The sequence below is a fragment of the Scleropages formosus genome, chromosome 19, assembly GCF_900964775.1.
Source record: "Scleropages formosus chromosome 19, fSclFor1.1, whole genome shotgun sequence".
Taxonomy (NCBI): domain Eukaryota; kingdom Metazoa; phylum Chordata; class Actinopteri; order Osteoglossiformes; family Osteoglossidae; genus Scleropages; species Scleropages formosus.
In genome coordinates, this window is record NC_041824.1 from 4,258,027 (window position 1) to 4,285,527 (window position 27,501).

At 42.0% G+C, this 27,501-nt stretch overlaps 1 protein-coding gene across 5 annotated transcripts in view; it reads right to left on the reverse strand.

Moving 5' to 3' along the window:
• LOC108927609 (receptor-type tyrosine-protein phosphatase mu-like) overlaps positions 1 to 27,501 on the reverse strand; it is a 194,993-nt gene that overhangs the window by 76,554 nt on the left and 90,938 nt on the right. For all 5 annotated transcript variants that reach the window (XM_029246317.1, XM_029246315.1, XM_029246316.1 and 2 more), the window contains exons 8-11: positions 23,816 to 24,124; positions 22,561 to 22,670; positions 19,467 to 19,668; positions 18,739 to 18,841 (exon numbers count right to left, since the gene is read on the reverse strand). In XM_029246317.1, the coding sequence (XP_029102150.1) occupies positions 18,739 to 18,841; positions 19,467 to 19,668; positions 22,561 to 22,670; positions 23,816 to 24,124 (724 nt within the window). The remainder of the gene's footprint in view (positions 1 to 18,738; positions 18,842 to 19,466; positions 19,669 to 22,560; positions 22,671 to 23,815; positions 24,125 to 27,501) is intronic.

Below are 27,501 nucleotides of genomic sequence, written 5' to 3' on the forward strand. Positions count from 1 at the left end.
AGGAAAAATTCCAAACACCCCCAAGACTAAATAAGTAATATCAGCAAAGAACAACTGATTCTATGCATCTCTTCCACTCTCAGATCTTTACTTATAATATTAACATGTTGTGTTTCAGTGAGGATGTGTGTATGCCTGCAGCAGTTTATTAATATGCATACATAAAACACACCAATTAAAAACTTCATAAACACAGCCTGCTAAGTAGTGCCCAAAAGGGCAGCCACCAAACGGGCTCGTACACTGGAGGAAAGGACACCACTGTATTGACAAGGTGCACAAAGAGTGAACTTTAATTAATTCAGCAAAAGCCCTGCAGCCAGAGGAGGCTCACAGTCTAATTTCTCAGCAGATAGCACAGCAGAAATATCCCATCTATCTGGGATTTAAAGAGCATGGAGCAGTGGCTTCTTCACAAAATTCCGGTATTTTTGTTCTGCATTCCAGGGTATTACAACCCTGCAACCTGACCTTTCCGAAGGCGTGCATTTGTGCTGTATGTGCGACAAATGCGATATTAAAAATCCCCTGTTCAAAGCATTTCGAAATTGTTAGGTACCAAAGGTCAAAGAGGACATTCAGCAACTGGCCCTCCAAACCAAAAAAAGAAAAAAAAATTATATTTCAAAGAGAAAAAAAGTGTGATTTTGAATGGTAGAGCAATGAAAAAGATTTATCCCCTTCAGATACAATAGAAAAGGAGAAGGACTTTTACTAAAGTACAATTTCCAAGAGTGCATTAGAGTCTCAGAGCACCCAGGCTGTCCGAGTGCGGGTTTGAACCGGGCTCAGCCTGCAGTTCAAAAACATGAATTTCGGGTGAACCGAGAACGGAAAGCGCCCGTGACGTGCAACGGTATGCGAGCGAACGAGTGGCTGCTCTAAGATGATGTGGTGTACCCTGACCAGCCTGACTGTGCTTCTGGGACACACTCCTGACCGCTACGACTCTTATTTGTGCAAGACGTTACCAGTAGTGAGTGAAATTGCAAGATATTTTGGACGTTGCTCACACAGTGGGCAGAACAGTATGTTGCCAGAAGACCAGCAATGAGAATCCTTTTTTCCTCCAAGCAGTTCAAGACCGATTATTTTAGCTAGGATCCAGACCTACACTCCATTCACTGTTTAATTATTTAAATGCCTGAAGGTCAAATAGCTCCTTTCTGCTATTCATTAACAGAAGTTCGAAGTAACAAGTTACTTTGACTCTGTTACTTGTATCCAAGTAAATTTATGAAGAAAGTGTACTTGTCACATTACACGTTTTAACTTTTTCTTCTTAAAAGTAAATTTCACTTGACCTGAAAGAAAGACGGCCGACAAATTTCTGGTCCACTCAAAAAACATTAAAGAAAAAAAAAATAAATAAAGTTTCCGTTTTTCCTTTCCCCCATATTAAGAGGTATGTCTCAGTCCAGCAGCATCAAAGATGATCAAACCCTCTCTTAGCTGAAAAAGGAACTAAAGGAAGGAAGTCACCTCCAGGCTCACAGTCTGGAATGGCAGCCCTGGGCATAGTGGAAGAGACAGCGGCCCGTGCCTTGAACTGTACCGGTTTGCTGTTAAACAAAGAGTTTGCATCATGGACCAAATGAGGGGTGAGGATTCTCAGCTCACAAAACGGCATAAGACTGCTAAAGAAGCTGGACGGGGCCGAGGCTGAGCTAAAGAAGCTGGATGAAACCAACTGAGCTATTAAAACAAAAAAAAAAAAAAAAAAAAAAAAAGATTTTACTCTTCATCTGCATTTCAGAAATAAAACTTTCAACCTTAACTGAACACATGGATGACTTCAATAAGACTGACAGCAGAACTCTGCTCAAATCAGGACTGATTATATTCAAACTGCTGACTTTAATTACTCCCTTAATTGCTCAATTAAAGTAGGGGGCAATTACTTTTTCCTACCTATGATTTCATTATCTTCCACACCAAGGCCATGAAATAAAGTCTGCTTTCATTTTTTCCTCACTCGGCCTTTATTCATGTACAACAACAACTGCAAAAAAAAAAAAAAAAAAAAAAAAAAACCCTGATAAAATTTAATGTGAAAAAGCTGCAGAAATCAAGAAAATTGGAAAGGGAGCAAAAACTTTTCCACAGCACTGCATGGATCATACTTCAGCACACTGACAGGCCTAAAAGTTATGGGTGGCCTTTAAGTAGGCACTAAATCTTCGGGAAATGTTCTACACACTTCCCCTCATCTGCAGTGTGCAAGGTTCCCCTTTTGCACCACTGCGGTTTTCTTCCATGCCCTTTCATTCCTATATGGCGCTATGATTAACTTTGTATTCCTCACCAGGCTTTCAGCTATAATTAATATTTTATTACATCAGATTTTATCACTAAATAGTGGCACAGCATGTTATTGAACCACACACGAAAAGGGCAAAAGGGACTTATTGATACCAGGGAGGTAATCAGTAATGAGTTATGGCTGAAGACGCTCAATGTGAATTCATGAGACCTGCCTAATATTCCATAGCAGCGCCTGACAGATCTAATCTTTGAGGGAAAGAGGAAAATTAAATTAACTAATAAATTAATATTAATATTAAATTAATATTGCATATCCAGTGCAGCCTGAATATAAAACCCTCCAACTAGCTTGTTCAGATGAGCTGTGCTTTCTTATTAAATAGCAAAACAGTTATAATGTTACCCACCAAGGAAGTTGGCCATAATTTAAATATCTTGGCAAAGTGGGGAAAGTTTATACCTGTCATTTTGCAATAAACACGTCTTCTCTGAAGAATTTTGGCAGTCTGTCTTTCCTGACGGGAGGAACACCTTATGCATTATCACAACATGCCTTAATTCAAGCAAAATCAACGCAAACTAATTGAGGAACAGCAGCACAATGGTACAGCAAGTAGGGGTCCCATAGGAACATGGGTTCAAATGCCGCTCAGTGTGCAGAACTTGCATGTTGTCTCCCATTTGCTTGGTTTCTATTCCTTATGTTTTGGGTAGACCAACAGCTCTAATTTCCCCAAAGTGTGTGTATGTGATTGACAGGCCTCCTGTCTAGAGTGTATCCAGCCTTATGCCCTATGCTTCTGGGATAGGCTCTGACATCTGGACAAATGGTTAAATTATCAATGAATGACTGAAGAGCACTGATGTTAACACAAACTGGAGTAAGGAAAAAATTAGAAAAAAATAAAAAACTTTTACCTTATTTTCTCAAAATGGGAAAGAAATAATTTGCTATTAATGTAAAAGATAATTACCTGTTAATAAGTAAATTAATACATTAAATGTGAAATAGTGATAAATCCATAACATTAAGAGAACCCAATTCATGCATAACTGTTAAACATAATATCTCGTTTGAATAAATGATAATGTGGAAATAATTACAGCAATTATGCTCCCTAAATGGGATGTCAGTAAGACAATATTGGGGTTAGATTACTGACTTCCTTTCATGCTGGTGCAGATTATCATGGTTTCACTTCCAGTATTTCATTTTAATGAATACCTCAGATTGGCTGGGCACTTTTAAAAATGTATTTGTAACATTAAACCAATCATTCGCTTTTGATGGGGGGAAAGGCTACGATGAGGTGTATTACTGAACCTCTTAGACCTCCTATTTTACAGTGACAGATTAATTTAGATTCAGATTAATATTTCGATATTAAATACTCCCTTTAGATGTCTCTTATTCACAAAAATAAAACTGATGCCTTGATCAAAGTGCGCTACTAGCCTGCTGCAAGCTTCTGCAAATCCCAACAGCGTGTTTTTGCATTACGTTTATACACACAAAATCAGTGTCTGTCATTCCAGACAAGGTTAGTTCGGGTCACACAGATCTGATGATGAGCAGAGGTGGGTACAGTAGTAACGATGTAACTTGAGTTACTTTCATACTAACTGGCCTTTTTGAATGCTGTGAACCAATATATACAGTTTTAACTCATGAAAAAAACATTGATATACATATCTTTTATCATTAATACAATAGTAATGTGATATTTTAATATACAGTATGTCATTATATATTTTATCAATAAAATAAATCTGCTGTGTCAATAAAACCATATTAACCAAATAAAAAATATACAAACAAATGGCTACAACCTGCTAAGTGTTACTCAAACATTATTCCGCTTTGTCCAAGGCAACTCGGAATGTAAGGTCTGTGTACTAAGCTCCTTACAATTGTTCACCTATTTATACTGTTCACTGGAGCAAATCAGGTAAGTACCTTGAGCAAGGGTACTCTAACAAGTATGGGGATTCAGACATATGTCCTCTAATTGCAAGGCAAATTTCCTTTGCGCATGGCATGATGTGCATCTGGGAACATGTTTTACTAACCTGACCTTTTCAGGTGGGAGTTTGAATATTTGAAAATTATACCCCCAAATGAGGCCTGATTGTATTTGAATAGTTGGTTCTAATTACCCACTTAATTATGCAGATTTAAGTTAGGGGGCCCTTACTTTCTCACATTCATTTCATCATCTTCCACAGTACGGAAATCACAGAAATTCGGGTTTTGCTTTTTCTCTGAGGATCCTTTCATATACTACTAGAAACCGCAAAAAGATCCAACCAAGAAACGGAGAATATTGAAGAAATACTTTTTCACAGCACGGTATATATAGAGGGACCTCAGTCCTTTGCACCACCTTCAGCCTTAGGGCAGATTTTTTCTCCAGCCTCTTTTTTTATATAAATGAAAGACATATTGATCACAGAAGTAGAGGGTTGGTTTATGTCTAATATACAATAAAATTTAAAAAAAGTTGAAAGTTCCTGAGGGTGCAAAAAGCAAACACACTGATGGAGATCATTTCTATTTCACCACAGAGTTTATCAGGTCTGACTCCCTTTTGTTGTGACTCTTGATCATGGTACTTACCCTGAATTGATGCAGTAAAAATTACCCAGCTGTATAAATGAGAAACTTATTGTAAGTAGCCTAACATTCTAAGTCCATTAGGAGAAAACCATCAGCAAAATGAATAAACGTAAATGTATATTAACAAAATGTATTTAATGAAAGAAAGTAACTCCAAGTCACCCATCGTACGTATGAGGTTTCAATAAATATTTTAGGACTAGCTAGAAAGAAATAAGTCGTTGGCTGCGATGGCCTAAAGACCGCACGATCGTGGGCCAAAACAGCAGCTCTCTAATTAAAGCTGCTCGACTGCATAAAAACAACAATTCTGTTTAATAATTTCACAGTTTGCCTTAGTACTTTACATTAAACAGGACTTTGAAAGGGAGTTCTTACAGTGATATTTCTTTAATGAAATTAATGATAAGTACACAATTGCTTATATTTCTTCCAGGCAAGATAGCAAATGCCGGCAGCAAAGAAGCTCTTTGTTGCCATGGTAAGGGGCTTTGAACAGAATTACTGCAATCTCAGTTTTAATATGGAGTTTAAAAGAAATTTTAAAGTATTAAAAATGTGTACATAAAATATGTATATAAGCTATGTGCTCCTAGCTTAGTAAAATGTTATACTAAGTAAGAATGTAATGTGTTTGTTGAAAAGCTGGGTTTAAAATTCGCTTTTGAAGTACCATTTAGCTGCTATGCAGGATTTTGAAAAATGAAAAAAAAATAAAAAACTACGATCAAAGTGTTACCTATTATAACGTTCCCTGAGTGTGTCTCTAAGGACGGCCACGTGGGGGGTGGAATGAACACACCTGCAGCCATGAAGACAATCAGGATGGAGGACAAGGGAGAAGATCTTGGGAAGAGTCTTGAGACTCTTGACCTGCTCCTATATGACCAGTTCAGTTGCGACTCCTCACTAACAGTTTTCTGTTCTAGTCAAATGTCTTTCTTGGTTTGTGATTCCATGTTTGGATATTCAACATCACTGTCAATAAAATGCTCTTGGATCCATGAACCCCTACCTCCTTACAGCTAGCAGCGGTTGTCGGTTGTCAGGAAAGAGCCTTGCTGTAGACTATTCATATAAATCACTGAAATGTTTCAGAAATGGTCCAATGACATACAAAAAGGTAAAAGCTGCATTTTACTGTAAATGGGTGCTAGCGTAGTGGTTAGAGCTACTACTTTTAGATCCAAAGGTTGCAGGTTTGAACCTCACCTCTGGCTATAGTACCCTTGAGCAACATACTTACCCTGAATTGCTCCAGTAACATTACCCAGCTGTGTAAGTGGGTAAATAACTATAAGCCTCTTAACATTGTAAGTTACTTTGGAGAAAAACATCATCTATGTAAATATTGTAAATAGCTCAGTTTGCAGCATTACATTTTGCCTTGGAGAAGTACATCTGCGATATGAAAAAAATAACTTGGGCAGAACTGCAACACTGGATTTCAGTGTTATGGGACAGGTGGTAGTGTAGTGGTTAGCGCTGTTTCCTTTGGACCCAAAGGTTGTAAGTTTGAACCTGACCTCCATCTGTAGTACCCTTGAGCAAGGTACTTACCCTACAGTGCTCCAGTAAAAATTACTGTATTTGTAAAAATTACAAATGTATAAATGGGTCAATAGTTTTATGTAGGGGGTGTGGTGGTGCAGCAGGTTTGCCCAAGTCCTGCTCTCCAGTGGGTCTGGGGTTTGAGTCCCGCTTGGGTTGCTTTGGGGCAGACTGGCGTCCTGTCCTGGGTGTGCCCCCGCGTTGCCGGGTTAGGCTCTGGCTTGCCGTGACCCTGCTTGGGACAAGCAGCTTCAGACTGTGTGTGTGTGTGTGTGTGTGTGTGTGTGTGTGTGTGTGTGTGTGTGTGTGTGTAGTTTTATGTAGATTAACATTGTAAGTCACTTTGGAGAAAAGCATCAGCTAAACAAATAAATGTAAATTCATATCAATAGTCATGTCTGCTGTAGAAGCAATTTACAGTTAAGAAAAAGGAAGAAAATAAACAAGAAGGTGTTTGTTTGAAAGGCTTAGTCGGTGTTTTTGAGCCCCCTCAATTTCCGAGGAACAAAGTCTCTCTCTCTCTCTCTCTCTCTCTCTCTCGCTCATTGTCCACTTTTATATACAGGTAAATGTTCAGTAAACATGGTCCTCACCATCACAAAATAAACCAAAAGATTAATGAACATAATTTGAGTTTGTAGAACAAAAGAAGTGAAGAAAATGGTGTGTTGCTGAAAACTTCTTGCTCATGAGATGCCTGTTTCGTTTGTGTTAATGTAATTTTTAATGGGAGTTATACAGCTGTTGTGAGGACCTAATTTTAGCATCTTATGATACGTGTCTCTCTTTTTCAAAAAAAACTTGAGATTATGATATTAAATATTTTATTAGGTCGTGTGAAGGTTGTTCTTTATAAATTCTCACGTTTTGCTAATTTTATGTTAATATTTTATCACCTTGTTTCTTCATCGTCGTCAGTGGAAAATGTTTAATAGTTAATTTTAATGATTTGTAAATGATTACTTTGAAATGTTTAATGTAATTATTAAATAGAAGGTGCAGGGACGTCTGGAAGAGCATCTCTCTCTCCCACGTTATATACAGATGCTCCTCGACTTAGATTTTTTTACTTTACGATGGTGAGTTGGAGACAGACATTCAGTAGAAACTGTACTTCAAATTTTGAATTTAGATTTTTTCCCGGGCAAGTGATAAGCGGTGCGATACTCTCGCGCGATGCTGGGCAGCGGCTGCAAGCCCGTAATGGCGGTCACATGTATGGTAGGCTGTGACCTTCGGTAGGTTAGGTGTATCAAACGCATTTCGCAGAACGTAACCCCATTGTAAGTCAGGGACCGTCTGTACAGCTTTACAAATCATCTGTAACAGATTTTTGGGGGCAGCTACCTGGGATCGGTGTGCTGAGCTTTGCTGGGTTAATCCACCGATCACTGAAGCACAAGGTGAGCACAGCAGAGCTCAGTGTAACAGCTAGTTAGCGTCAGTTGACCGGTGCAAGCAGGGGAGCCTGGCTCAGAGGATGATCAGCTGAAGTATAAGGATGTGTGTGATGTGCACAGCCAGGAGAGGAAGAGACTGGTGTGGGCCATCAAGAAGGACGTGTGCAAAGTGACTGGTGATAAAGCTGATGAAAGTATCAGGCCATTGCCAGTTGCAGGGATGGATCGTTAAATCTAAGCACCAGCTGTACGTGTCCAGAAAAAGGATGGCACTCGGGCTGTATGTTGAATACCACTTGCTCAATCAGTAGACGGAACTCCCTACCCTGGATACAAAACCTCATGGATACTCTTGGGGGCTACACTTGGTTTTCAGTCTTGGACCAAGCAAGTGTTTATCACCAAAGCTTTATGACCGAAGGATCTTGACCTTAAGACACTTTTCACACTGTGGGGATTGTATGAGTGGATGAGGATCCCTTTTGGACTATGTGACCAGCGTCAAAATTCCTCATCTGAGTGACGTTCTCTGATTAGCAAAATCTCTTGAAGACCCTATTCAAGGATCCTTGTGGTTCTTCAAAAACACAGAGTCAAGCTCAGACCAGAGAAACTGAAGGTTTTTCAAAAGAGAAGCTCACTGTGTGGGATGGCTTATTCCAGGAAGCACAGAGCATAAAGCAAGGTACACCCTGGATAAGGCTAGAGTCTGTCGTAGGGCAATCAGAGTCACGCAATGACTCACATCCTAAGGGCAATTTAGGGTTCCCAGTTCACTGGAACCACATAGATCAGAAATGAGGGAGGAAAGCAAAGTACCTTCAAGAAACCCATGCACACACAGGCAGAGCCTGCAAACTCCACACAGACCGAACTGGACTTGAATTCACATCCAATCCCACCGTCAACACCATGACTACTTGCTCTACAAATATGTTGCCCCAGCAAATTATTCATAAACACTTGAAATGGTTATTTCATTGTCTTACTGGCCCCTTTTCTTTGCTCAGTCTCTAACCCTTTAATTTTTAATGGCAACTGAATAGTTTGTCATTGATCAGCACAATTGATTTGCTGGTTGAAGTTCGATGAGCTCTAAATACAGCTGTACAAAAGAAAAGAAATAGCTATTAGGAATGTAGATGCAATAGAAAAGGAAAAACAAACCGAACACTCATTCCTGCAGAACTCCCGTAACTTGCATTGACACCAATTAGGGATTATTGCACTGGGGGCCAAAGAGACTTGAGTGCAGTGGTGCTGTGAGATCAGCTAATGACGGATGTTTGAGTTCGTATCGATTAAGTGCCGAGCCAGACTTCAGATTTATTTTTGCATGTGATCAGGAGGGAGAGAGCATCAGCTCCTGGCTCGATCCATAGTGACCAAATCTTATTTTACTGTCTTCGTTCACTGTCTTCTAATGTTAATCATCTTCCCTTTCCAAGGCGTGAGAAAAATTGATGAGCAAGATATCCCTGTTCTAGTTACTCAGAGACACATTTTGGCATGTAGCTTTTTGTTGATCTAAAGGGGTTAGCTGGGTCAAATGTTATTCCCCAGACCCACAACCCCATGGGCGCCAACACCGAGCCCTGCAGTTTCTCGCTCGAAACGATGAATGGACAATGGTAATGACAGCAAAGATTACATGGTTTAATGAGAATGGCAAAGATGTAAAATTTTTTACTCAATACCCAGTATTCAGATGTAGACCAAATATTGGGGCCAACCTGCGGTCGTCAAATTATCATAATTGCATTTCCATGGCCCTTGTTGATCTCCTCCTGTGGCTGTTGCCATTCCACGCATCTTTAGTCGTGGACCACATCAAAAAGGGCTCACCTCTGCATGCGGTTTAAGGGGCATTCTGTGAAAGCCAGATAAAGCTCATTTTCATTGCCTTCTCCCTTTAATGAACTCTGTTTTAAGTACAAAAACAATATTGATGAAGCTTTTGTTCTCTTCCTGACATAAAAAAATGAATATGCAACAGAAAACCTCGGCACAGGATTCAATTGCTCTTTGAAAAAGCGTTGAAAAAGAATAATCAAATGAAGCGTGGCTTACGTTTTGCTCGACGTTTTTTCCACGCTCTGTTCATTTGTCACTGACTTCCTGTACATGCAACACAGAGATCACACTCACACAGACAACCACCCATGGGTGGCACAGTGAGTAGCGCTGCTGTCTCACGGCACATAGGTGGTGTGAGAGGACATAGGTTCGATCTCCACTTGATCTGTGAGGGTTTCCTCTGGGTGCTCTGGTTTCCTCCCATAGTCCAAAGACATACTGTTCAGGTTCACCCATAGTGTGAGTGACAGAGAGAGTGTGTGTGTGTTCCACTGATGTATGGATGAGTGACCCATTGCAAGTAGTGTATCTAGCAGTGTACGTCACCTCGGTGAATAAGGTATGTGGGCTGATAACACTACATAGAGTTCATTGGAAGTTACTTTAGAGAAAATTTATTAATAAATGTAAATAATGAGAGCTAAACTGCCTGTAAGAGAGTAACTGGGATGGTCATTGGCATAGATCTCCTGTCCTACCCTCACCCCTCCCCCCCCGAAAGGTCATCATTCCTAATCCTACCCCTGTAACCTAAGGTGCCTATTAAAAAAAAAGATTAAAAAAGAAGGCACATTTTTAACGTGCAGCTCAGCGGATGAAAAGGAAGCTGCCCAGCGGAGGTGATCTCTGCCAGAAGTGTAGAGGAGCAAGCTTCATTTTTTCACTGGAGTGGGCCTGGCTCTTGTTGCAGGTGATAACATAGAAAATGAGCTTTATTTAATGGTTGGGGATGTTGCTACGGCGAGCATCCCAAATTGCCTTTCGCTACAGCTGCGTGTAAACACTTGTCTTGGCACCGGGCTGGTACGAGGGGGGATTCTGGCCGAGCGGAGGGAGATTGCAAACATTAACATAGTGCAGCGTGAGTGACAGACAGAGTGCTAATCCAGTTAAAGGAGCCGAGTCCCCCCCGGTAAAAGTCCATTGTCACAAACGTATGTTGTTCTGCCAGACAAGGCTTCACATTACATCCTTCATTATGCCATTTTTTTTTCTTTGAGTTAACTATGCACAAATATATAAAAGCAGATTCATTTCATGCTGAGGGAGTCCAGCAAACAATTTGCGATGTAAAAATTACACATCCTAATTTAGACACAAATAAATTTCCACTTGCTGATCCAATCTTTTTGATGGCTTTAAGTCTTTCTCAATGTATCACGGAAAAACATCTGTTATTTCAAATTCCAAAAACGGTGAAAAGTGTCTCTCCGCAAATCCGATCAGCACTGAAGACCATTTCATGTCATCGAGCCTCGCGCTACGGAGGCCGTGTTCGGCTCCGTTTCAGATTGCACGCTGCTTTTTTTTTTCCTTTTTTTTTTTTGCCGGGAGTTAAATTCACTTCTGGCCAATGAAACAAGACAACATCGACTGGAATGCTTGTGTCCTGTGCACTGCACACGAACCCGGTACAAAGGGACCAATTTTATCTCACACAGAGAGGGAAATACAAGCTGGGGAGGAAAGTAAAAAAAAAAAAAAATTCTATTCAGTCTGCAAAGGCATTGGAATTCCGAAACCTTCCAGCACTTTGTTATTCCCTGACACAGTTGTGCATGACAAGTCACACACACTTACCAGAAACCATGCATGCTGACACTTTCCGGAACCTTCCTTTACGATACCAAAGAGCGCCCTGCTACTTTCCTTAGCTGTCATGCTGTCACAGATGGGCTGAAGGAGAGAGCAATGGCTTCAAAAAGCACCGCATTCCATCGGAATTGTTTCTCCATCTCACCCCCTGTTCTGCTTTCCAGCTTCTTCTCCGGCTGCCTGTTCCTTCCACCCTTCATTCTCGCCGTCACAGACTTGCAGCCATTTATTTATTCATGTGTTGTTTTGGAATAGTTAGTCTGCTGAAAATGTTTACGGTCAATCGTGGAGAAGTGTTCTTAAAAAGACGCTCGGCGAATATTGTGGCGGGAGAAGCCCGTCTGAAATTATATACCGTCACGCAAGTGACAAACTGCTCAGAATGAGCCAAGTTAAGTGGTAACTGCATACATTTACACAGCACCGTTTGCTCTGGTTTTTAAATCGAACGTACAGCCTCTCCCCTACTTACGACCTATGCGACTTACAACCATCCGTACCTACAACCGAAAAAAAAACTGTAGAAATTTTAAAAAATAAAGAAAAAATATATGTAAATTTAAAAAATTACGCTTGGTCATTTGTCCGCCAGTGCTAACGGCTGTGTACGTACGACAGTGACCGTCAGACGATATCCACACGTTGTCTACAGCACAGCATCTCTCTCGGTTTCCATTCGGTTTTTAAAAATGATAAAATAGAAGCTAAAGAATGATAAATATACCACTGTGCTGTGTTTGGTGACATCATAAAAAGACTAAGATAAAAAGGTAAAACATAAACCAAGGAATCTTTTTTTTAAATAAACAATAGAGTGACTTAAAACAATGTCAATTCATAAAACTGGTTAAACAAAAATGAGATAATCCCGATAGAACTTGCATAATGTAAAAATAAAAATGAGGAAATATGAACTAAAGAATCCTAAATAAAAGGTTAAAAAAATAGAGAATCAAATAAAGTGTCAATTAATAAAGCTGGTTAATAAAAAATGAGATGATCGTGATAGAAATTGCGCAGGATAAAATAATGTTGTACAGGTAACAGGTATACGACTTCTACGCGGCATGATAACATACGTCCGTTTCGAGATCCGAGCGGTCGGTCAGAACGGAACTCAGACGTATGTCGGGGAATGGCTATACCAACATTTTCTAAAACAATCATTAAAACATTAATTAAAGGCCAGTTTAATAATATTCCACCCTGACGGCTCACAGGGACCGGACAGAGCGGCCTGGCTGTAGGTTCCATCCCATTCTAGTCAGCGTTGGGTTTGCATGTTGTGCCCACATTTGCGAGCCCTCGCAGTCCGAAGAGATTTGTTCCAGATGGCTTGGCGACAGCATTGCCTGCAGTGTGCGAATGTGTGTGTGGCTGCCTTGCGATGGTCCCCTTTGGGGTTTACCCTTCCTAACCTCGCGGCCCCTGGTCCCAGGATCGTCTCCAGACCCCCCGCCACTGTGCCAAGCAGTGAGTGACTGAGTGAGTAATTTACTCTGAGCTGTAAGTTGCTTTGGACAAAAACATCTGCTAAATGAATAAATTTAATTTGTTGCATCTGGCTTTAAATATTTTCTCGTTAAAATTAATAATTTGATTACACAGCTGCTATTTTAAATAGCCTGAAGTGGGTTAAACCGAAGCTAATACCTTAAAAGCTAAATCCCCTTTTTAATCTACAATACAGAGATTAAGCCTCCCAACTGCAAATAAAAGATAACCTTGCATGGTAATTAAAGGACGCTGATTCATACCTGTGCGTTAATTATTATTAAGACTGCAATTAGCCTGCTGAAAATGACAGCCTGTATCCTGACTGCTCGTGTGCAAATGTGGTAAATACTGAAGATCTGACCATTTTACTGTGTGTGAATGAAAACTCTTCAAAATCACAGCAAATCAAAGCGATGCAGGATTTTACACTCTTGTATCACATTATATTTACACCAAAGACACCGATGTCTACGTCTAGTGGATGATGGAGGGAACACACGAGAGAGGCATGACACAGCCATTTACACACAGTAGGTACAGTACACCCTACCTACAAATATACGTTTGCTTGGAATTTACTCCTTTTTCTTTCTAATGAGTCTTAGAGAAAGTACATAAAAGTACGATATCCAGCTTGGGAGAGGTGAGCACAGGTATTCACATTCCCCAATACGCGCGCTCTCAAAGAGCAGGTTCTTTTCACTCCGTGAGCCGGAGATTTCATCATGTGATGTAACATGCTGGGAGAAGAACACTGTTGGCCTTATTATGCCCGCAGAACTACAGTCTATCACAACAGGTGATGCTGTGAGACGCGACGGAGAGGGTACCCGACTCATCACCCGCGCCGTCACCCATGCCTGTTTGTGTTCCATGGCACTCCTCACCGTAGATGGAAAAGGTGGCGCAGGGGTAAGAAGAGGGTGTGTCTGTTCTTGATTTACAAGTATTTATTTAGCAGACACTTTTCTCCAAAGCAACTTCCAATGAACTCTATGTAATGTTACCAGCCCACACACCTTATTTACCATGGTGACTTACACTGCTAGATACACTACTTATACCGGGTCACTCATCCATACATCAGTGGAACACACACTCTTTCTGTCACTCACACACTATGGGGGAACTCAAACAGCATGTCTTTGGACTGTGGGAGGAAACCAGAGCACCTGGGGGGAAACCCACAAACTCCACACAGACTGAGTGGGGATCAAACCCATATCCTCTCGCACCACCAGGTGCTGTGAGACAGCAGCATTACTAGCTGTGCCACCAACTTAACCACTGTGCTAGTCATACTAACCTATTTACTAGCCATTTTCACATCACGCCCCTCAGATTCGTATAAATACAGGTGGTCCCCAATTTACAATGGTTCAACTTTCGATTTTACGATGGTGAGCTGTCGATAGACACTCAGTGGAAACCGTACTTTGAATTTTGATTTTTTTCCTGGGCAAGCGATAGGCGGTACGATACTCTCTTGTGATGCTGGGCAGCTCCCAGTCTGCCACGCGGTCACTATACAGATCCTCTCCCCCCGTATCTATGTTGTGTTTTGTGCATCCATAATGTCACAGAAACGCTCATCTGTGTTCATCAAGAAGAAGAGGAGGGCCATTACTCTAGAGGAGAAAGTCAAGATAATTGCCCAGAAAGAAGGCATCAAGTCCTTGATGGCCATCAAACGTATGATAGACTATGATTTTCGGTAGGTTAAGTGTATTAAAAGCATTTCCGATTTAGGACGGGTTTCGCGGAACGTAACCCCATCGTAAATCGGGGACCACCTGTGTGCTTAAAATCACAACAAGGTCCATTTGATTGTAATATTAATTAAGAATTGTTTTGCTTCTCAACCCTTGACTGCACACAAATAATGCTCAGTTGTGCCACCTGGTCATTGTGTTGCAGGTGATGCTGCAACTCCTCTACTATCCGGTAAGGGTCAGTTTACCTTGTGTTTTTACTGCGCCTACAATGAGGCACGCGTCAATTCCACCTAAACATCAGTTTTTGTACACCGTTTACTAAACTTTGTGGTTTTGTTCAATTACGTAGAAACCTGGCAGAGTCGTGACATTTAAAGTCAGTTACAGTTGTTACACAAAACCTTTGATTCAAGCTCTGACTCCAGTAACCCAATAACTGCTTCCGACTCCAACTCCACAGCACTGCTGTTGCACATTAATTCGGGGGGGTCGACTTATCCAGCAAATATAGGCCTGAACCTATATTACATCTATAATTTTTGGGGGTCGACTCACATGCCAGATCGACTTATACACCAGCATATACGGTACGTTTAGTCGGAATAAGTATGTTTTTATAACGCAATAACTGTTTCCGACTTCACAGCACTGCCCAAAACTTGTACATTATTTTGGGGGTCGACTTATCCAACTTACTATATTACACCTCAAATTTTCGGGTGTCGACTTGTACACCGGATCGAGGTATACGCCATCATATATGGTACGTTTAGTCGGAGTCGGTACATTATTACCGACTCTGACTCCAGTAACCCAATAACACCTCTCAACTCCGAATCTGACTCCACAACTCCGACTCCACAGCACTGATTTAAAGCGCGTCGAGCACACGTGTTCTGAACCTTTGTGATTTTTAATTAGGAAGTAGTTTGGTTCTCAACTGTTCTACATCACTCAGCTTCTTATTGTGGCAGCTGATGCGTAGCAGCAACTTTAGTGGTAGCTTCGTGGTTCAAGCTCTGCAGTCAGCTAGAGAGCTGCCTTCCTTTCCTCAGTCTTCATTCTCCTTGGCTCGTCTGCAGCATTTGACACCGTCAGTCATGGGATCAGTCACTGGAAGCATCATTTTTTTTACCTCTCAATGCTAGTGAAACATGGACTTCTGGTGGGTGGCGGTGGTGCCGTTGCAACCCCTGACCCGATCACATCAGTCTTCACCATGCACACATTGAATTTCAAGCGATTTGGGTGTTTTATCGGATATAAACCTGTCATCTGTGTCTCGTGTTGCTCCACCGACTTGGTTGTGCTTCCATCAGCTGAGAAATATAGCTAAACTATGATGATTTTTACATAGACAAGATGTTGAGAAACTGGTTTACGCTTTTGATTTGAGCACGATGAACTACTGTAATACTCTGTTATCAGGCTGTGCGTACCAGAGTGTATCCAGAGTGTGTCCAGGTTACAGCTAATACTGTGTTCTACACGATGGGTATTACTTAGAACACGGTCAAAAGATCTGAACTGCAACAACTACAAGAACCGATCAGTCCCTACATCCAGCAGGAGCTGTATGCTCCTTCATCTCTGGCTGTTTGGTGGTCCCTCTCATAAGAGGTACAAAATGACATAGTTCTGGGTTTTGGCTCTCCATCTCTCCATCCATCTCTCCCTCAGAACTACTGAATCCCTATTAGCATTCAAAAATGGTCTCAGCCTTAAACCCACTTTCACATCCCACTTTTATGCTGATCTCCTGATATTTGCAGGACACCATCTTTCACAATCACCCTTGTATTTCCTCGCAGACACTATGGGCATACAGTTCTGTAGGCAGCAACTCCTATAATGTGCGCTGTGACAAAAGCAGTTTTGAAAATCGAGACAATTTCACATCTTCTTAAACTTTTTTAAATATAAAATCTGAAATTCAAACGTTGCATAATTATAGTACTAATTTATCGACTAATCATATTACTAATTTATCCTGGGCCTTATTCCTTTCAGAATTTAGTGTCGCTCTAGTCAATTTAGCTGTCGCCTGTGATAAAGTCCTGTTGATGGGTGACTTCAGTATTCACAGTGGCACTCGGGGGAGACATAATACCCTGGCACACATATCATATAGTATGATACAATGTCAAGCGTGCACATTCGCACTAATACACCGACGCACATTGCATGCACAGTAAAGCCTAACTGATCTCATAGACTGTGTCTGTGTGTCCTCCTGAAGAGAAGAACCAGGCTGTTGTCGCATTCACGGAGAGGAAGAATTTGATCCGACAATTAGCGGAACGACATAAGCTTGTGAAAAATACCTTCATATACGTTTCGTAACTTTGTTAACTGTGTTATGCAATATTAGTATCTTCATGGCTGCACTTGTATCCCTATAGGATTTTGGAATTTTCTTCTCCTTGCATGACTTTCTGGATCTTGTACAATATTGTTGCCACTTCACCTTGTTTTTCATGGTTTGTCATGTATCCACTACAGCGATTGTATGAAAAACAGTGATTTTTTTTTACATCATTTGGAAAGCAGAAAGCAAGAAATAGTGGGGGCCACAGTCACACGGCATTTGTCGAGACAAACAGACAAGGGTTGGTGTGTATTCGGCCTCGGCTTGTCAGCCAGCTCTACAACCAGTCACAGCGGACACCTTCGATGGACTCACTTTCCACCTCAATCTATTATCGTTGTGTTAGGCGTCGCGGCTCGGCCATCGCCAAAAACCGTTCGGTTTCCACCGAAGCATTAATAGACTTAATGACTACTTACTTCTTTGCTGGTCCCCTTAGAGCGGAAGAAGCTCCATAAATGATTAAGAAGCTGGTAGCCCTGTGATCATTTAACTGTCATTTTAATGCAGTGCTCTGACCACTTCAAGACAGAAGAACAAAGAGACCTCCAGCAGCAGAGCTCTGAATTTACAATGTGAACTCTGTTATTATTACCCGGCAGTCGTGTGTCCGCCTTCTGCAGTTAAAGCACAACTCACGTGCCCGATGTCCATCTGCCTCCTATCGAACGCGCATCGTGTCTTAGAATGGGAAAGTCAAACACCGATAAAATCTGTTGGGGGAGGTGATCTATTTACTCCTGCAGCGCAACGTGTGCCGCTTTTACAGAAGGAACAGTGGACTCAATCAGAGACATTCAACAGTGAATTGCTTTCTCCACAATGGATTCTGCAGCGTATGCCAGCAAGAACTGAAAAGGACGGTGAGACGAGGAGCTTTGTTCCTTTCCATTCCTCGAGCCAAATTCCCTTTCTTCGTGATCAAATGCAAAAATAGAAAAATACCTAACTGTAACTTGACTACAGCGGTCCCCCTTTATCCGCGGGTTCGCTTTCCGTGGTTTCAGTTACCTGCGGTCACCCGCGGTCTGAAAATATTAAATGGAAAATTGCAGAAATAAACAATTCTTAAGTTTTAAATTGCACGCCGTTCTGAGGAGTGCGATGAAATCTTGCGCCGTCCCGCCTGAGACGTGAACCATCCCTTTGTCCAGCGTATCCATACTCTATTCGTTACCCGCCCGTTAGTCACTGAGTAGCATCTCGGTTAACAGATCAACTGTCGCGGTATCGCGCTGCTTCTGTTCAAGTAATCCCTTTCTTTCTTTTTTTTTTTTTTAAATAAAAAAACTTAATTAACAAAATCAATACTTATTGTGCCTAATTTATAAATTAAACTTTATCATAGGTCTGTATGTATTCAAGAAAACAGTATATGTAGGGTTTGGTACTGTCTGCGGTTTCAGGCATCCGCTGGGGGTCTTGGAACACATCTCCCGCAGACAAGGGGGGACTACTGTACTGATGAAAGAGAACTGCACACCTCTACCACTACTGAATACAGGTACAGCTATAGCAGGAGGGTCTGGGGTTCTTAATACTGTACCGTACCGTATCCCATACCGCCTGGTAAGAGCATGGTGAAGGGGGGCTGAAAACCTCACAGGCTGGAGTGCTGTCAAAGACGATGCTGGTGGCTATGGAAACCCCTACCTGACTGGTGCCCCACGACTCTGTGCTGGCTTTAGCAGGACGGTCACTGTGCTGTCTGTCTGATTGAGTGGAGTCTCCTGGTCGTAGCCTGGCATCGAGGGAGCTGAAGAAGGCAAGACATCACTCCTCATTCTCTAGAGCCACACATCTAGAGGCCGGAGATATAGCTACAGAGACTCTGGCTTTTTGCAGATCATATACATTCACCCTCATTTTCATTATTCACTATAAACAGTAACACAGCTATTACCTTTTAACGGGACTGTTGCTGTTATGTACTAGAAATGGTAGAGAAGATTGATGGTGTTCGTAGCTCGGGTTGTTGATCCGGATGTTCAGGTGTTCGCCGAGCTTGGCATTCAGACCGCAAACATTTCACCACCAGTCGAGGTCACATCATCAGTATGATGATGCCCCAATATCTGATGATGTGACCTCGACTGGTGATGAAACGTTTGCGGTCTGAATGCCAAGTTCGGCCAAAACCTGAACATCCGCTGTTATGTACAATTGGGATTGAAGTCCAGATGGATCTCGCAAGAACACATAAATTATTTTAAGCACATGGAGCTTCAAAATGTAAACTGTGTAAAGCGATCAACATTTTAATTAAAATTAGTGATTTAAAGAGGCAATCCTCTGCAAATTTGCAAAGTAAGGAGTCTTTAGAAAACATTCACTGAATCAAAATCAGATGTTCTGCACTTCTGCAGACTGCTGACCCTCACCTGAGATCTTGGTGGTGAACTGGGTGATGGCAGGGGGGCCAAAACCTTTGACCGTGCTTGCTCTAATGGTGAAGGAGTACGTGGACCCAGGATAGAGGCCCACGAACACATGAGTGGTCTCATTGCTGTGCTTGAACACCTTACCACTCTGGTTGGACAGGTCAAACTCCGGGTCAAAAGAACTGACGGCCTTGTAGGAGATCTGCAGGGCGAAAGATCGCAGGGAAATGGGTGCTGAATGAAAAGAGGTTGGAGATGTTAAGGAGTTTCAGGCGTAGAATTCAAAGCTGGTGCAGATCCGATTGGGACGTACAGATCTGGCTACCCAGTAATCACAGCTTTTCAGTTCTGCAGCGGAAGATTTAATGCTGATTCTTCTAATGCCTGTAAGTCATTTGCTGCCATGCTGTCATATGTGAACAGTTAACTTCTTCTGCTAAACTTTTCTTCTTCCCTCCCCCATCTCACTAGAGTGCAAGATTAGAGGTAGAGCATTCTGAAAGGAAAAGCACTGGTGCAGAAAGGTGTGTTTTTCCGCCATAATGTAACTTTATCCGCTTGCTAAGGAGCTTAATTTGAATAAATCATTCTGCTCGTAATGGAAAGCCTCTCTTATTATTTCATTCCAATTAAAGAATAAAGAAGGCTTTGCATGAGGCCCTGTGTGCAACCATTGGGTGTGAAAGCCCCTTTCACCTTCTTCTTCTTCAGAGCAAAGAATGTATATGATTTCAAACACAATATCATAACATTTTAGGAAGGGGGTGACTGAGGCAAGGTGGTTAGAATCTACTGCCCTGTACGGTTTACCGTGTTCTCATCATTGCAAAAGGTCTAGGAGACAGAGAGGATCCAATGAAACGGATATTACATGACCCTTTTTTATTCCCATTTCTAATCTGCCGCAGTCACATCACAGAAGGGGAAGGATGGGACCAGCGGGAAGAAAGGGAGGAATGTATGGAGCAGATTTAGTGGCCAGATCGGTGGAGATATGTGCTATGCTGTTAAGGTGAGTCTCAGCAACATATAGTACTAACAGTGTAATGGTTCTCATACCTTTTTTGTTGGTGACAAATATGGCTGAGAACATGACAAATTTTTTTGAGTTACTAAATACAGGTGGCACAGTGGTGCAGCGGGTAGCGCTGCTGTCTCACAGCACCTGGGTGGTCTGAAAGGACATAGGTTTGATCCCCGCTCAGTCTGTGTGGCGTTTGCATGTTCTCCCCATGTCTATGTGGGTTTTCACTGGGTGCTCTGGTTTCCTCCCACAGTCCAAGGACATGCTGTTCAGGTTCCCCCATAGTGTGTGAGTGACAGAGAGAGAGAGTGTGTGTGTTCCACTGATGTATGGATGAGTGACCCAATGTAAGTAGTGTATCTAGCAGTGTAAATCACCACAGTGAATAAGGTGTGTGGGCTGATAACAATACATAGAGTTCATTGGAAGTCGCTTTGGAGAAAAGCGTCTGCTAAATAAATAAATGTAACTGCAAACGGAGAACACATGACAGCAGCTGTCAGAAGTTATAACATGAAGCATTAACCCAAGCCACAAAAAAAAAAAATCAAGCCATAAAAACAGCTATGGCTAGGAACTTATACATTTTAGAGGGAAGTTCATAACCAAACGTGAAATTATTACACTAGGATAAAAAAAAACAGTTGCATGAAGAATGTGTAACAGTTTAATGAGGCATAAAATCTTTGATTCAGCCATTCTTTGCTCGACAGCTTAACAGGATTCCCAAACAAAGTTAAAGGGATATAAGATGGCAGAATGTAATTTTACAATGAAACTCCATGACAGCTTAATTGGCTAAATTTTCAATGAATCAGAGTGTGATACAATAATTCTTTGACAGTATGGGGTTCTGAATCCACTGCAGCCTGACCTGCATTTTCGGCTTTGACGAGCCCATCAAATACAGTAAAGAGCCGCTTTGTCATCGGCGCAAAAATGACGCACAGAGTCAAAATACCAAAACTTATAGAATCGTTCTGTAGAAAGATGGGAAGGCAGTTTTTCTGCTGCTATATGTATTGTGGTATATGCTGTATGTGCTATATGTGTGAGTGGTAATTAAAAAACTGAACAAAATCACTGTAATATCTACACTGATGAAATGATGGTGCGTCGGATTTCGAAATGAGAAGTTTCGGTCGTGTTTGTTCTCGTCGTTAAAAGCCACACCATCCACATTTATCTGACACTTCGCTCCGAAGCAATTTAGAACTACTTACAGTTATCGACCCACTTAAACAGTTGAGTAATTTCAGCGTAAGTACTTTGTTCAATGGTAGAACAGCTAGAGGGGGGATTTGAACCAAGAACCTTTGGTGCCAAAGACAGGACCTCTAAGCACTACACTACCAGCTGTCCCTGTCCCTTAGCCACAGACCTCACCTGGGTGACTCAACAAGTAACTGAATAAGAAGGAGCTGCGGACGGCGCTACAGTAAACCTCTCCTTCGTTTGGGTTCCCCTACGACGCCCGTCACTGCCTCGCTTCCTTACGGTCTCCCCATGCGTTATGTGGATATACTAGGCCACACGTTTGAGAAGCTGCGGCAAAAGACGATGACGACAATTACAGCGCGCGGTGCTTAGAAATAATTGTGTTTCCACTTTATGCGCAAAAATCTAATAAACTATTTAACAGGTCACACTTATTTTCTGGAGCCCTGAGCCAGGTTATCCATCTGACATCCATCTGTGTGTGAGTGACAGAGAGAGTGTGTGTGTGTTCCACTGATGTATGGATAAGTGACCCAGTGTAAGTAGTGTATCTAGCAGAGTAAATCACAGCAGTGAATAAGGTGTGTGGGCTCATAACACTACATGGAGTTCATTGGAAGTCACTTTGGAAAAAAGCATCTGCTAAATAAATAAATGCAAATAAATGCAAATAAATGTAAATGTACATATATCGCAGGCACCAAGTACAGAGTACAAAAGTCAGTAGGAAGCAGCTTTGTAAGAAGTAGACTAGAAGTAGGAAGAACAATAATTTCTGGAAGGGCAAAGGAGCCAGATTTACACAGAAGCTCTCATTCCTGTGTTGTATGGGCATCTGCCACCACAACTGACCTCATAGAGTGTAATTATGCCGTAGGTCTGTGCTGGTTCTCTCCACCTCAGAGCGATCTTCTCCTCATAGGTGCTTCCCTGAATGGACTCCAGAGGGACAGCACCTGGGACTAGAATCAGGAGAAAGGACAGATCAGAAATCACTTCTTTCAGGAAATTATTTGTGGTTTCAATGCCATTTTTATGCAACTCGTGGTTTAATTGATTGTACAATATGTGTGGGTGAAGGGAAACCAGCGTGACTGCTCCTAAGATGTAAATGTGGTATTTTTGCAATTTACCTTATTTAGTTGCTCTGTAACCTGCCCACTTAGCGCTGCTCTAAAGAATACGATCCAAGGAAACGTTTTCATTTGCAAGAGACTACAGTATTTGTTCCCACTATTTAATTTTCCATGTCAGTGTTTGCATATTCTTACGCTGTTTGCTGTGGATTTGGCAGAGCATCTGAACCAACGCATCTCCACTACCTTCTCCTCTTTGCATAAGAAATCAGGCCCCCTGTGCCACCCTTGCAGAACTCTGCATTTGAATGCTTCAGCATTCTTTTTCGAAGCCTCCGTCTCTCCGCTTGCTTGTTTTTCGCTCGTTTGTTCAGCAGACACCTTCGTCCAAGGTGACTCACGGAGGCAGGTCAGTAAAAGGGCTCAGAAAAATCCCATGCAGCTCATCGTGCCTCTTTCAGATTTGAGAGAGCAGTTACTGGCCAAATACATGAATGGACACACACTCGGAGCCAAAGGGTTTTCATTCGGAAGCTGAACTCTCGTTTGAAGTCCATGACAGCGTCATTTGAGCAAGGGCGGTCAAAGCTGGCGTTGGCTGAGGCACGGCCACCTGGGGACTCTGATTGTGGAGACCACGATCCCAAAAGTTAAAATGTTAAAATGCACATGTTCTATTTCAGAAAACACAGAAAAACTTCTAAATAATAAGTGTGGTACCACAGTGGATGAACACATGACCTTGTAACCAAACAATTTCTGGTACGAATTCCAGGAGGCGGCCTGCTGTTATAATCCTGACTAAGGTGCTTAACTTGAAATTCTTCCATAAATATCCAGCTGTACAAACTAAGCTGTGTAGGTCATTTGGGGTGGAACGGAACTGCGATACCGGGGCAAGAGTGACCTTATGATGGAGATGTTCACGTAGTTGAGTTCCATAGATTTCAAGAAGAACGTTCTACGGCGAGACAGTTCACGCAAAGGGACACATTTCTGAAGGCACCACTGCACGTGCCACGAGAGCCTACCATCCTCATCGGTCAGCGCGTCCACCTCCTCGCTCTCCTGGACCCCCTCTGGATTGCGCAGCACCAGCCGGACGCTGACATTGGTGTAAGGCGGGAGGCCGCGGATGACGTGCTGCGGGCCGGCTCCAGGAACGTCGTAGCACACCTCCTCCCGTGTCTGCTCCTCACCGTCTGAGTGGTACCGGTACTGCACCGTCAGGTTGTAGCTGTGGCACCGCGTCACGTTGTAGCCGAAGGGCTCCCAGCGCACGGTTATTTGGCGAGACTGGATATCCACCACCTCGAGCCTCCTGGGCCCATGCATGGGGTCTGCAGCAGGGACACGGGGAGCAGGTGGCTGAAGGACTGCGTCGACAATTCACACAACTCACAATAAAGCCCGATTTTCAGTCAGATGAAGGTAAACGGCACTTTCACGGCTCATCAGAACTGCGGTTACTCAAAGAGAACGAAGCTAATTTTGTTGTCTAAGACCCTGGTTATGACCTACAAATGCATCAATAGAACTGCTCCCAGATAATATCTACAGGACTTGAGCATCCGCTACACCCCAACCAAACTGCTATGCTCTTCCACATCTGCCCGCTTGGTGGTCCCACGCACGAGTGTAAGGAGTTACGCAGCTACTCCTGTAATCTAACGTAAATGTTTATACTTCTTAAAAAAAATGACTAGGAATGCGATCAGGAATCGTGGATATTCTGATAAAGTTTTATGCAGCTACTTGTGTGATGAACGTTGCTTCATATGGCGGAAAGAAACTGACTCCGCACTTAAGAATCACACGACTGTATCAAAGAGTCTCTTCCTGCTAATGTAATGAACACATTGTATTTTCTACGAGATGTACGTCGCTCTGTAGAAAAGCGTTTGATAAATAAATAAATGTAAACGTTACGTAAATGTAACCAAAAACCACCATATCCGATACTGGCACTAGATTTTTTTTTTTTTTTTAAAAATCCCAACTCGCTTCACACTCAAATTCTCAGCTTGCACTCTAACCCATTATGTGACTCCCTGACTCAATAATCTACAGGGTGCTCTCTTCTTACAAGAAAACATCTAAAGCTGACATCAGTTGCTCAGATCGTTCAGAAAGCAGTAAAACAAACCTTTGGCCATACCAGCATAAGGTATCAGAATACCAAATCCAACATGTAAAATTTTCGATCGATCCGAATTCGTACGTTTTACATAATATATTCAAAACATACAGGAAAAACATTACCGTGTATTATGCGTGCATATGGATAGGAATTTGTACAGAGGAAGATCATTTTTATGAGCCAAAAAGTGCACTCGCAGGTTCACGGCACTTACACACACCCTGCTGCCGCACAATTAGAGACACCCTTCGAATTCGCAAATAGACTGTTCCTCAATCCTTTACGTAAGTCAAAATGTACATATGTCGGATTCCCCCTCTCCCTCCATGCCAGAGCCAAGCCTTCTCATTTCCTTTGCATTTGTTGCAAACAAGGGTATAAAAAATTACACAATACAATTCTCTAGTAAATGTGACATATTAAATACTGTAATAAGACAGGCCTCATGATCAATGAAATAAATTTTTACATTTCTATAAAGCATAAATTTAATTAAAAATTAGACTGCTGCATATGGTACGCGTTCCGTATTGTACTGTGCGTGTTTACCTTATACCTAGTAGTGTGCTGGCACACATGGGGGTGCTATAGATGATAATCTTTGTCCACCGTCATACTTTCTTATTATGTTTAATTTCATCTCCAAATCGATTGCTGTATGTTTGCGAGATGGTTCTCGTTTTCCTTCAAGTGCACGTTTACCGCCAGGAATTGCGACTAATGAAAAGGGTAAAAATATGCGAAAAAGGCACTACGCTAACGTAAGCAGATGTGTTCACGTCTCAAAACTTGCGGGAACTGGGAAGATTTATTTATTTAATTTATTTATTTTTATTTTTATAGAGCGCTCTTCTCACGCAGTGACACAGAGCGCTTTAACACAGGCATAAAGCAAGAAAAATTGATATACACAAAGAAGACAGTCAACCAATGGCTACCATAATGAAGAACTTATTATAGAGCTATAAGTATAACTACTGGCCACCGGGGAAAGGAACAAAAACTCCCAACTGAAGGTTGAGGGAGAAAAAACCTCTGGGGGTTCACGGGAAAGTGGTTGCCCACCCCTCCTGGGCATTCTAGAAAGTAACAATTTGTAAGCCAGTGTGTAACAAGTAATAATGATAATGATAATGTTGGTAAATGCAGCTTCCTGCCTTGCATGGTTGAGCCGACTTGCGCTTAACGTATTTCAGGTGTTTTGCGTGAATAAAAGTGCTATCCGTATATAATGTGTATGCGGGAATATTTTACGTAAATCCGGATTGACGAAAATCGAATTTACGTAAGTAGAGGGTTGTCTGTCAACTGATATTGACACTGACACCACTGTCCAGTTTTCTCCATTCACGTCTAAAGTCGCGAATACATTCTGACTCATTGTACACTATGTTGCTTATGAGAACAACAGAAATTCTCCCCTTGGATTAATGAAATTTTGTGATTGAATTGAGCAAAATTAAAACACAAACAACAGCCTTTTCGTTGCATGTTTCTTTAACGAATCAGTCTCATAAATAGTGGGCTGGAGAACAGCTGGAAAGTTTCAAATAGAGGAATTGTTCCAGATCCCTCCAGAGCCACAGAATAGGGATTGAAAACACTGATCGAGGCTTTAAACAAACATTTGAGAAAAGTTCTTCTATTTATGTATTTACGGATCGCCTCGCAGTGCGAACACAGCCACAATCACACAAATTGCTTTAATGACACGATAACATGCGACACCCGTACGTTTTACATGTTATAGTTACAAATATAAATAGGAAATATATGTAAATTTTATAGAAGATGTATATACAATATATAAGATGAAAAAGCATGTATCTGTGATTTACCAACAAACACAGAGATGCTGGCAGTGCCTCGGTCAGCGCCCAAACAGACCGAAGAGGCTGGTACAGTGGAAAACATGCTGGTCCTTGTAGACCGGGAATGAGGACAACGACCGTGTTTCTCAAGATGTCCACTGTGGGATGGTACAGCCGACCTTGTCGCTATGACACCTTGACCTCCCTACCCCCAGGGATACCATGTCGGCGGGTTCGAGTGACCCTTTGCCCAGCAGCCGTACACCCTTCAGACCTTCAAACCTGACAGGCCCATGACATCACAGTCTGGATGGATACCTGTATTTCATTTCAACATATTAATTTTCCAGTTGTTTTTTTTTTTTTTTTTTTTAAAAATTCAGATTAATTCATGACGAGAAGGTAAAAAACACACACACACACACACACACACACACACACACACACATTTTCAGAACTGCTTGTCCCATACAGGGTCACAGGGAACCAGAGCCTACCCGGTAACACAGGGCGTAAGGCCAGAGGGAGAGGGGACACACCCAGGACAGGACACCAGTCCGTCGCAAGGCACCCCAAGCGGGGACTCGAACCGCAGACCCACAGAAGAGCAGGACCCGGTCCAACCCACTGCGCCACCACGCCTCCTCAGGTAAAAAAACATGCTAACAATTTATTGATTTGTCAAACCAGAAAGAAGACAAGAAGCAAAAAAGTCAGCTAAACAAATAACTGCAGATTTTCCCAGATAATCCACCAGTGGGGGGGA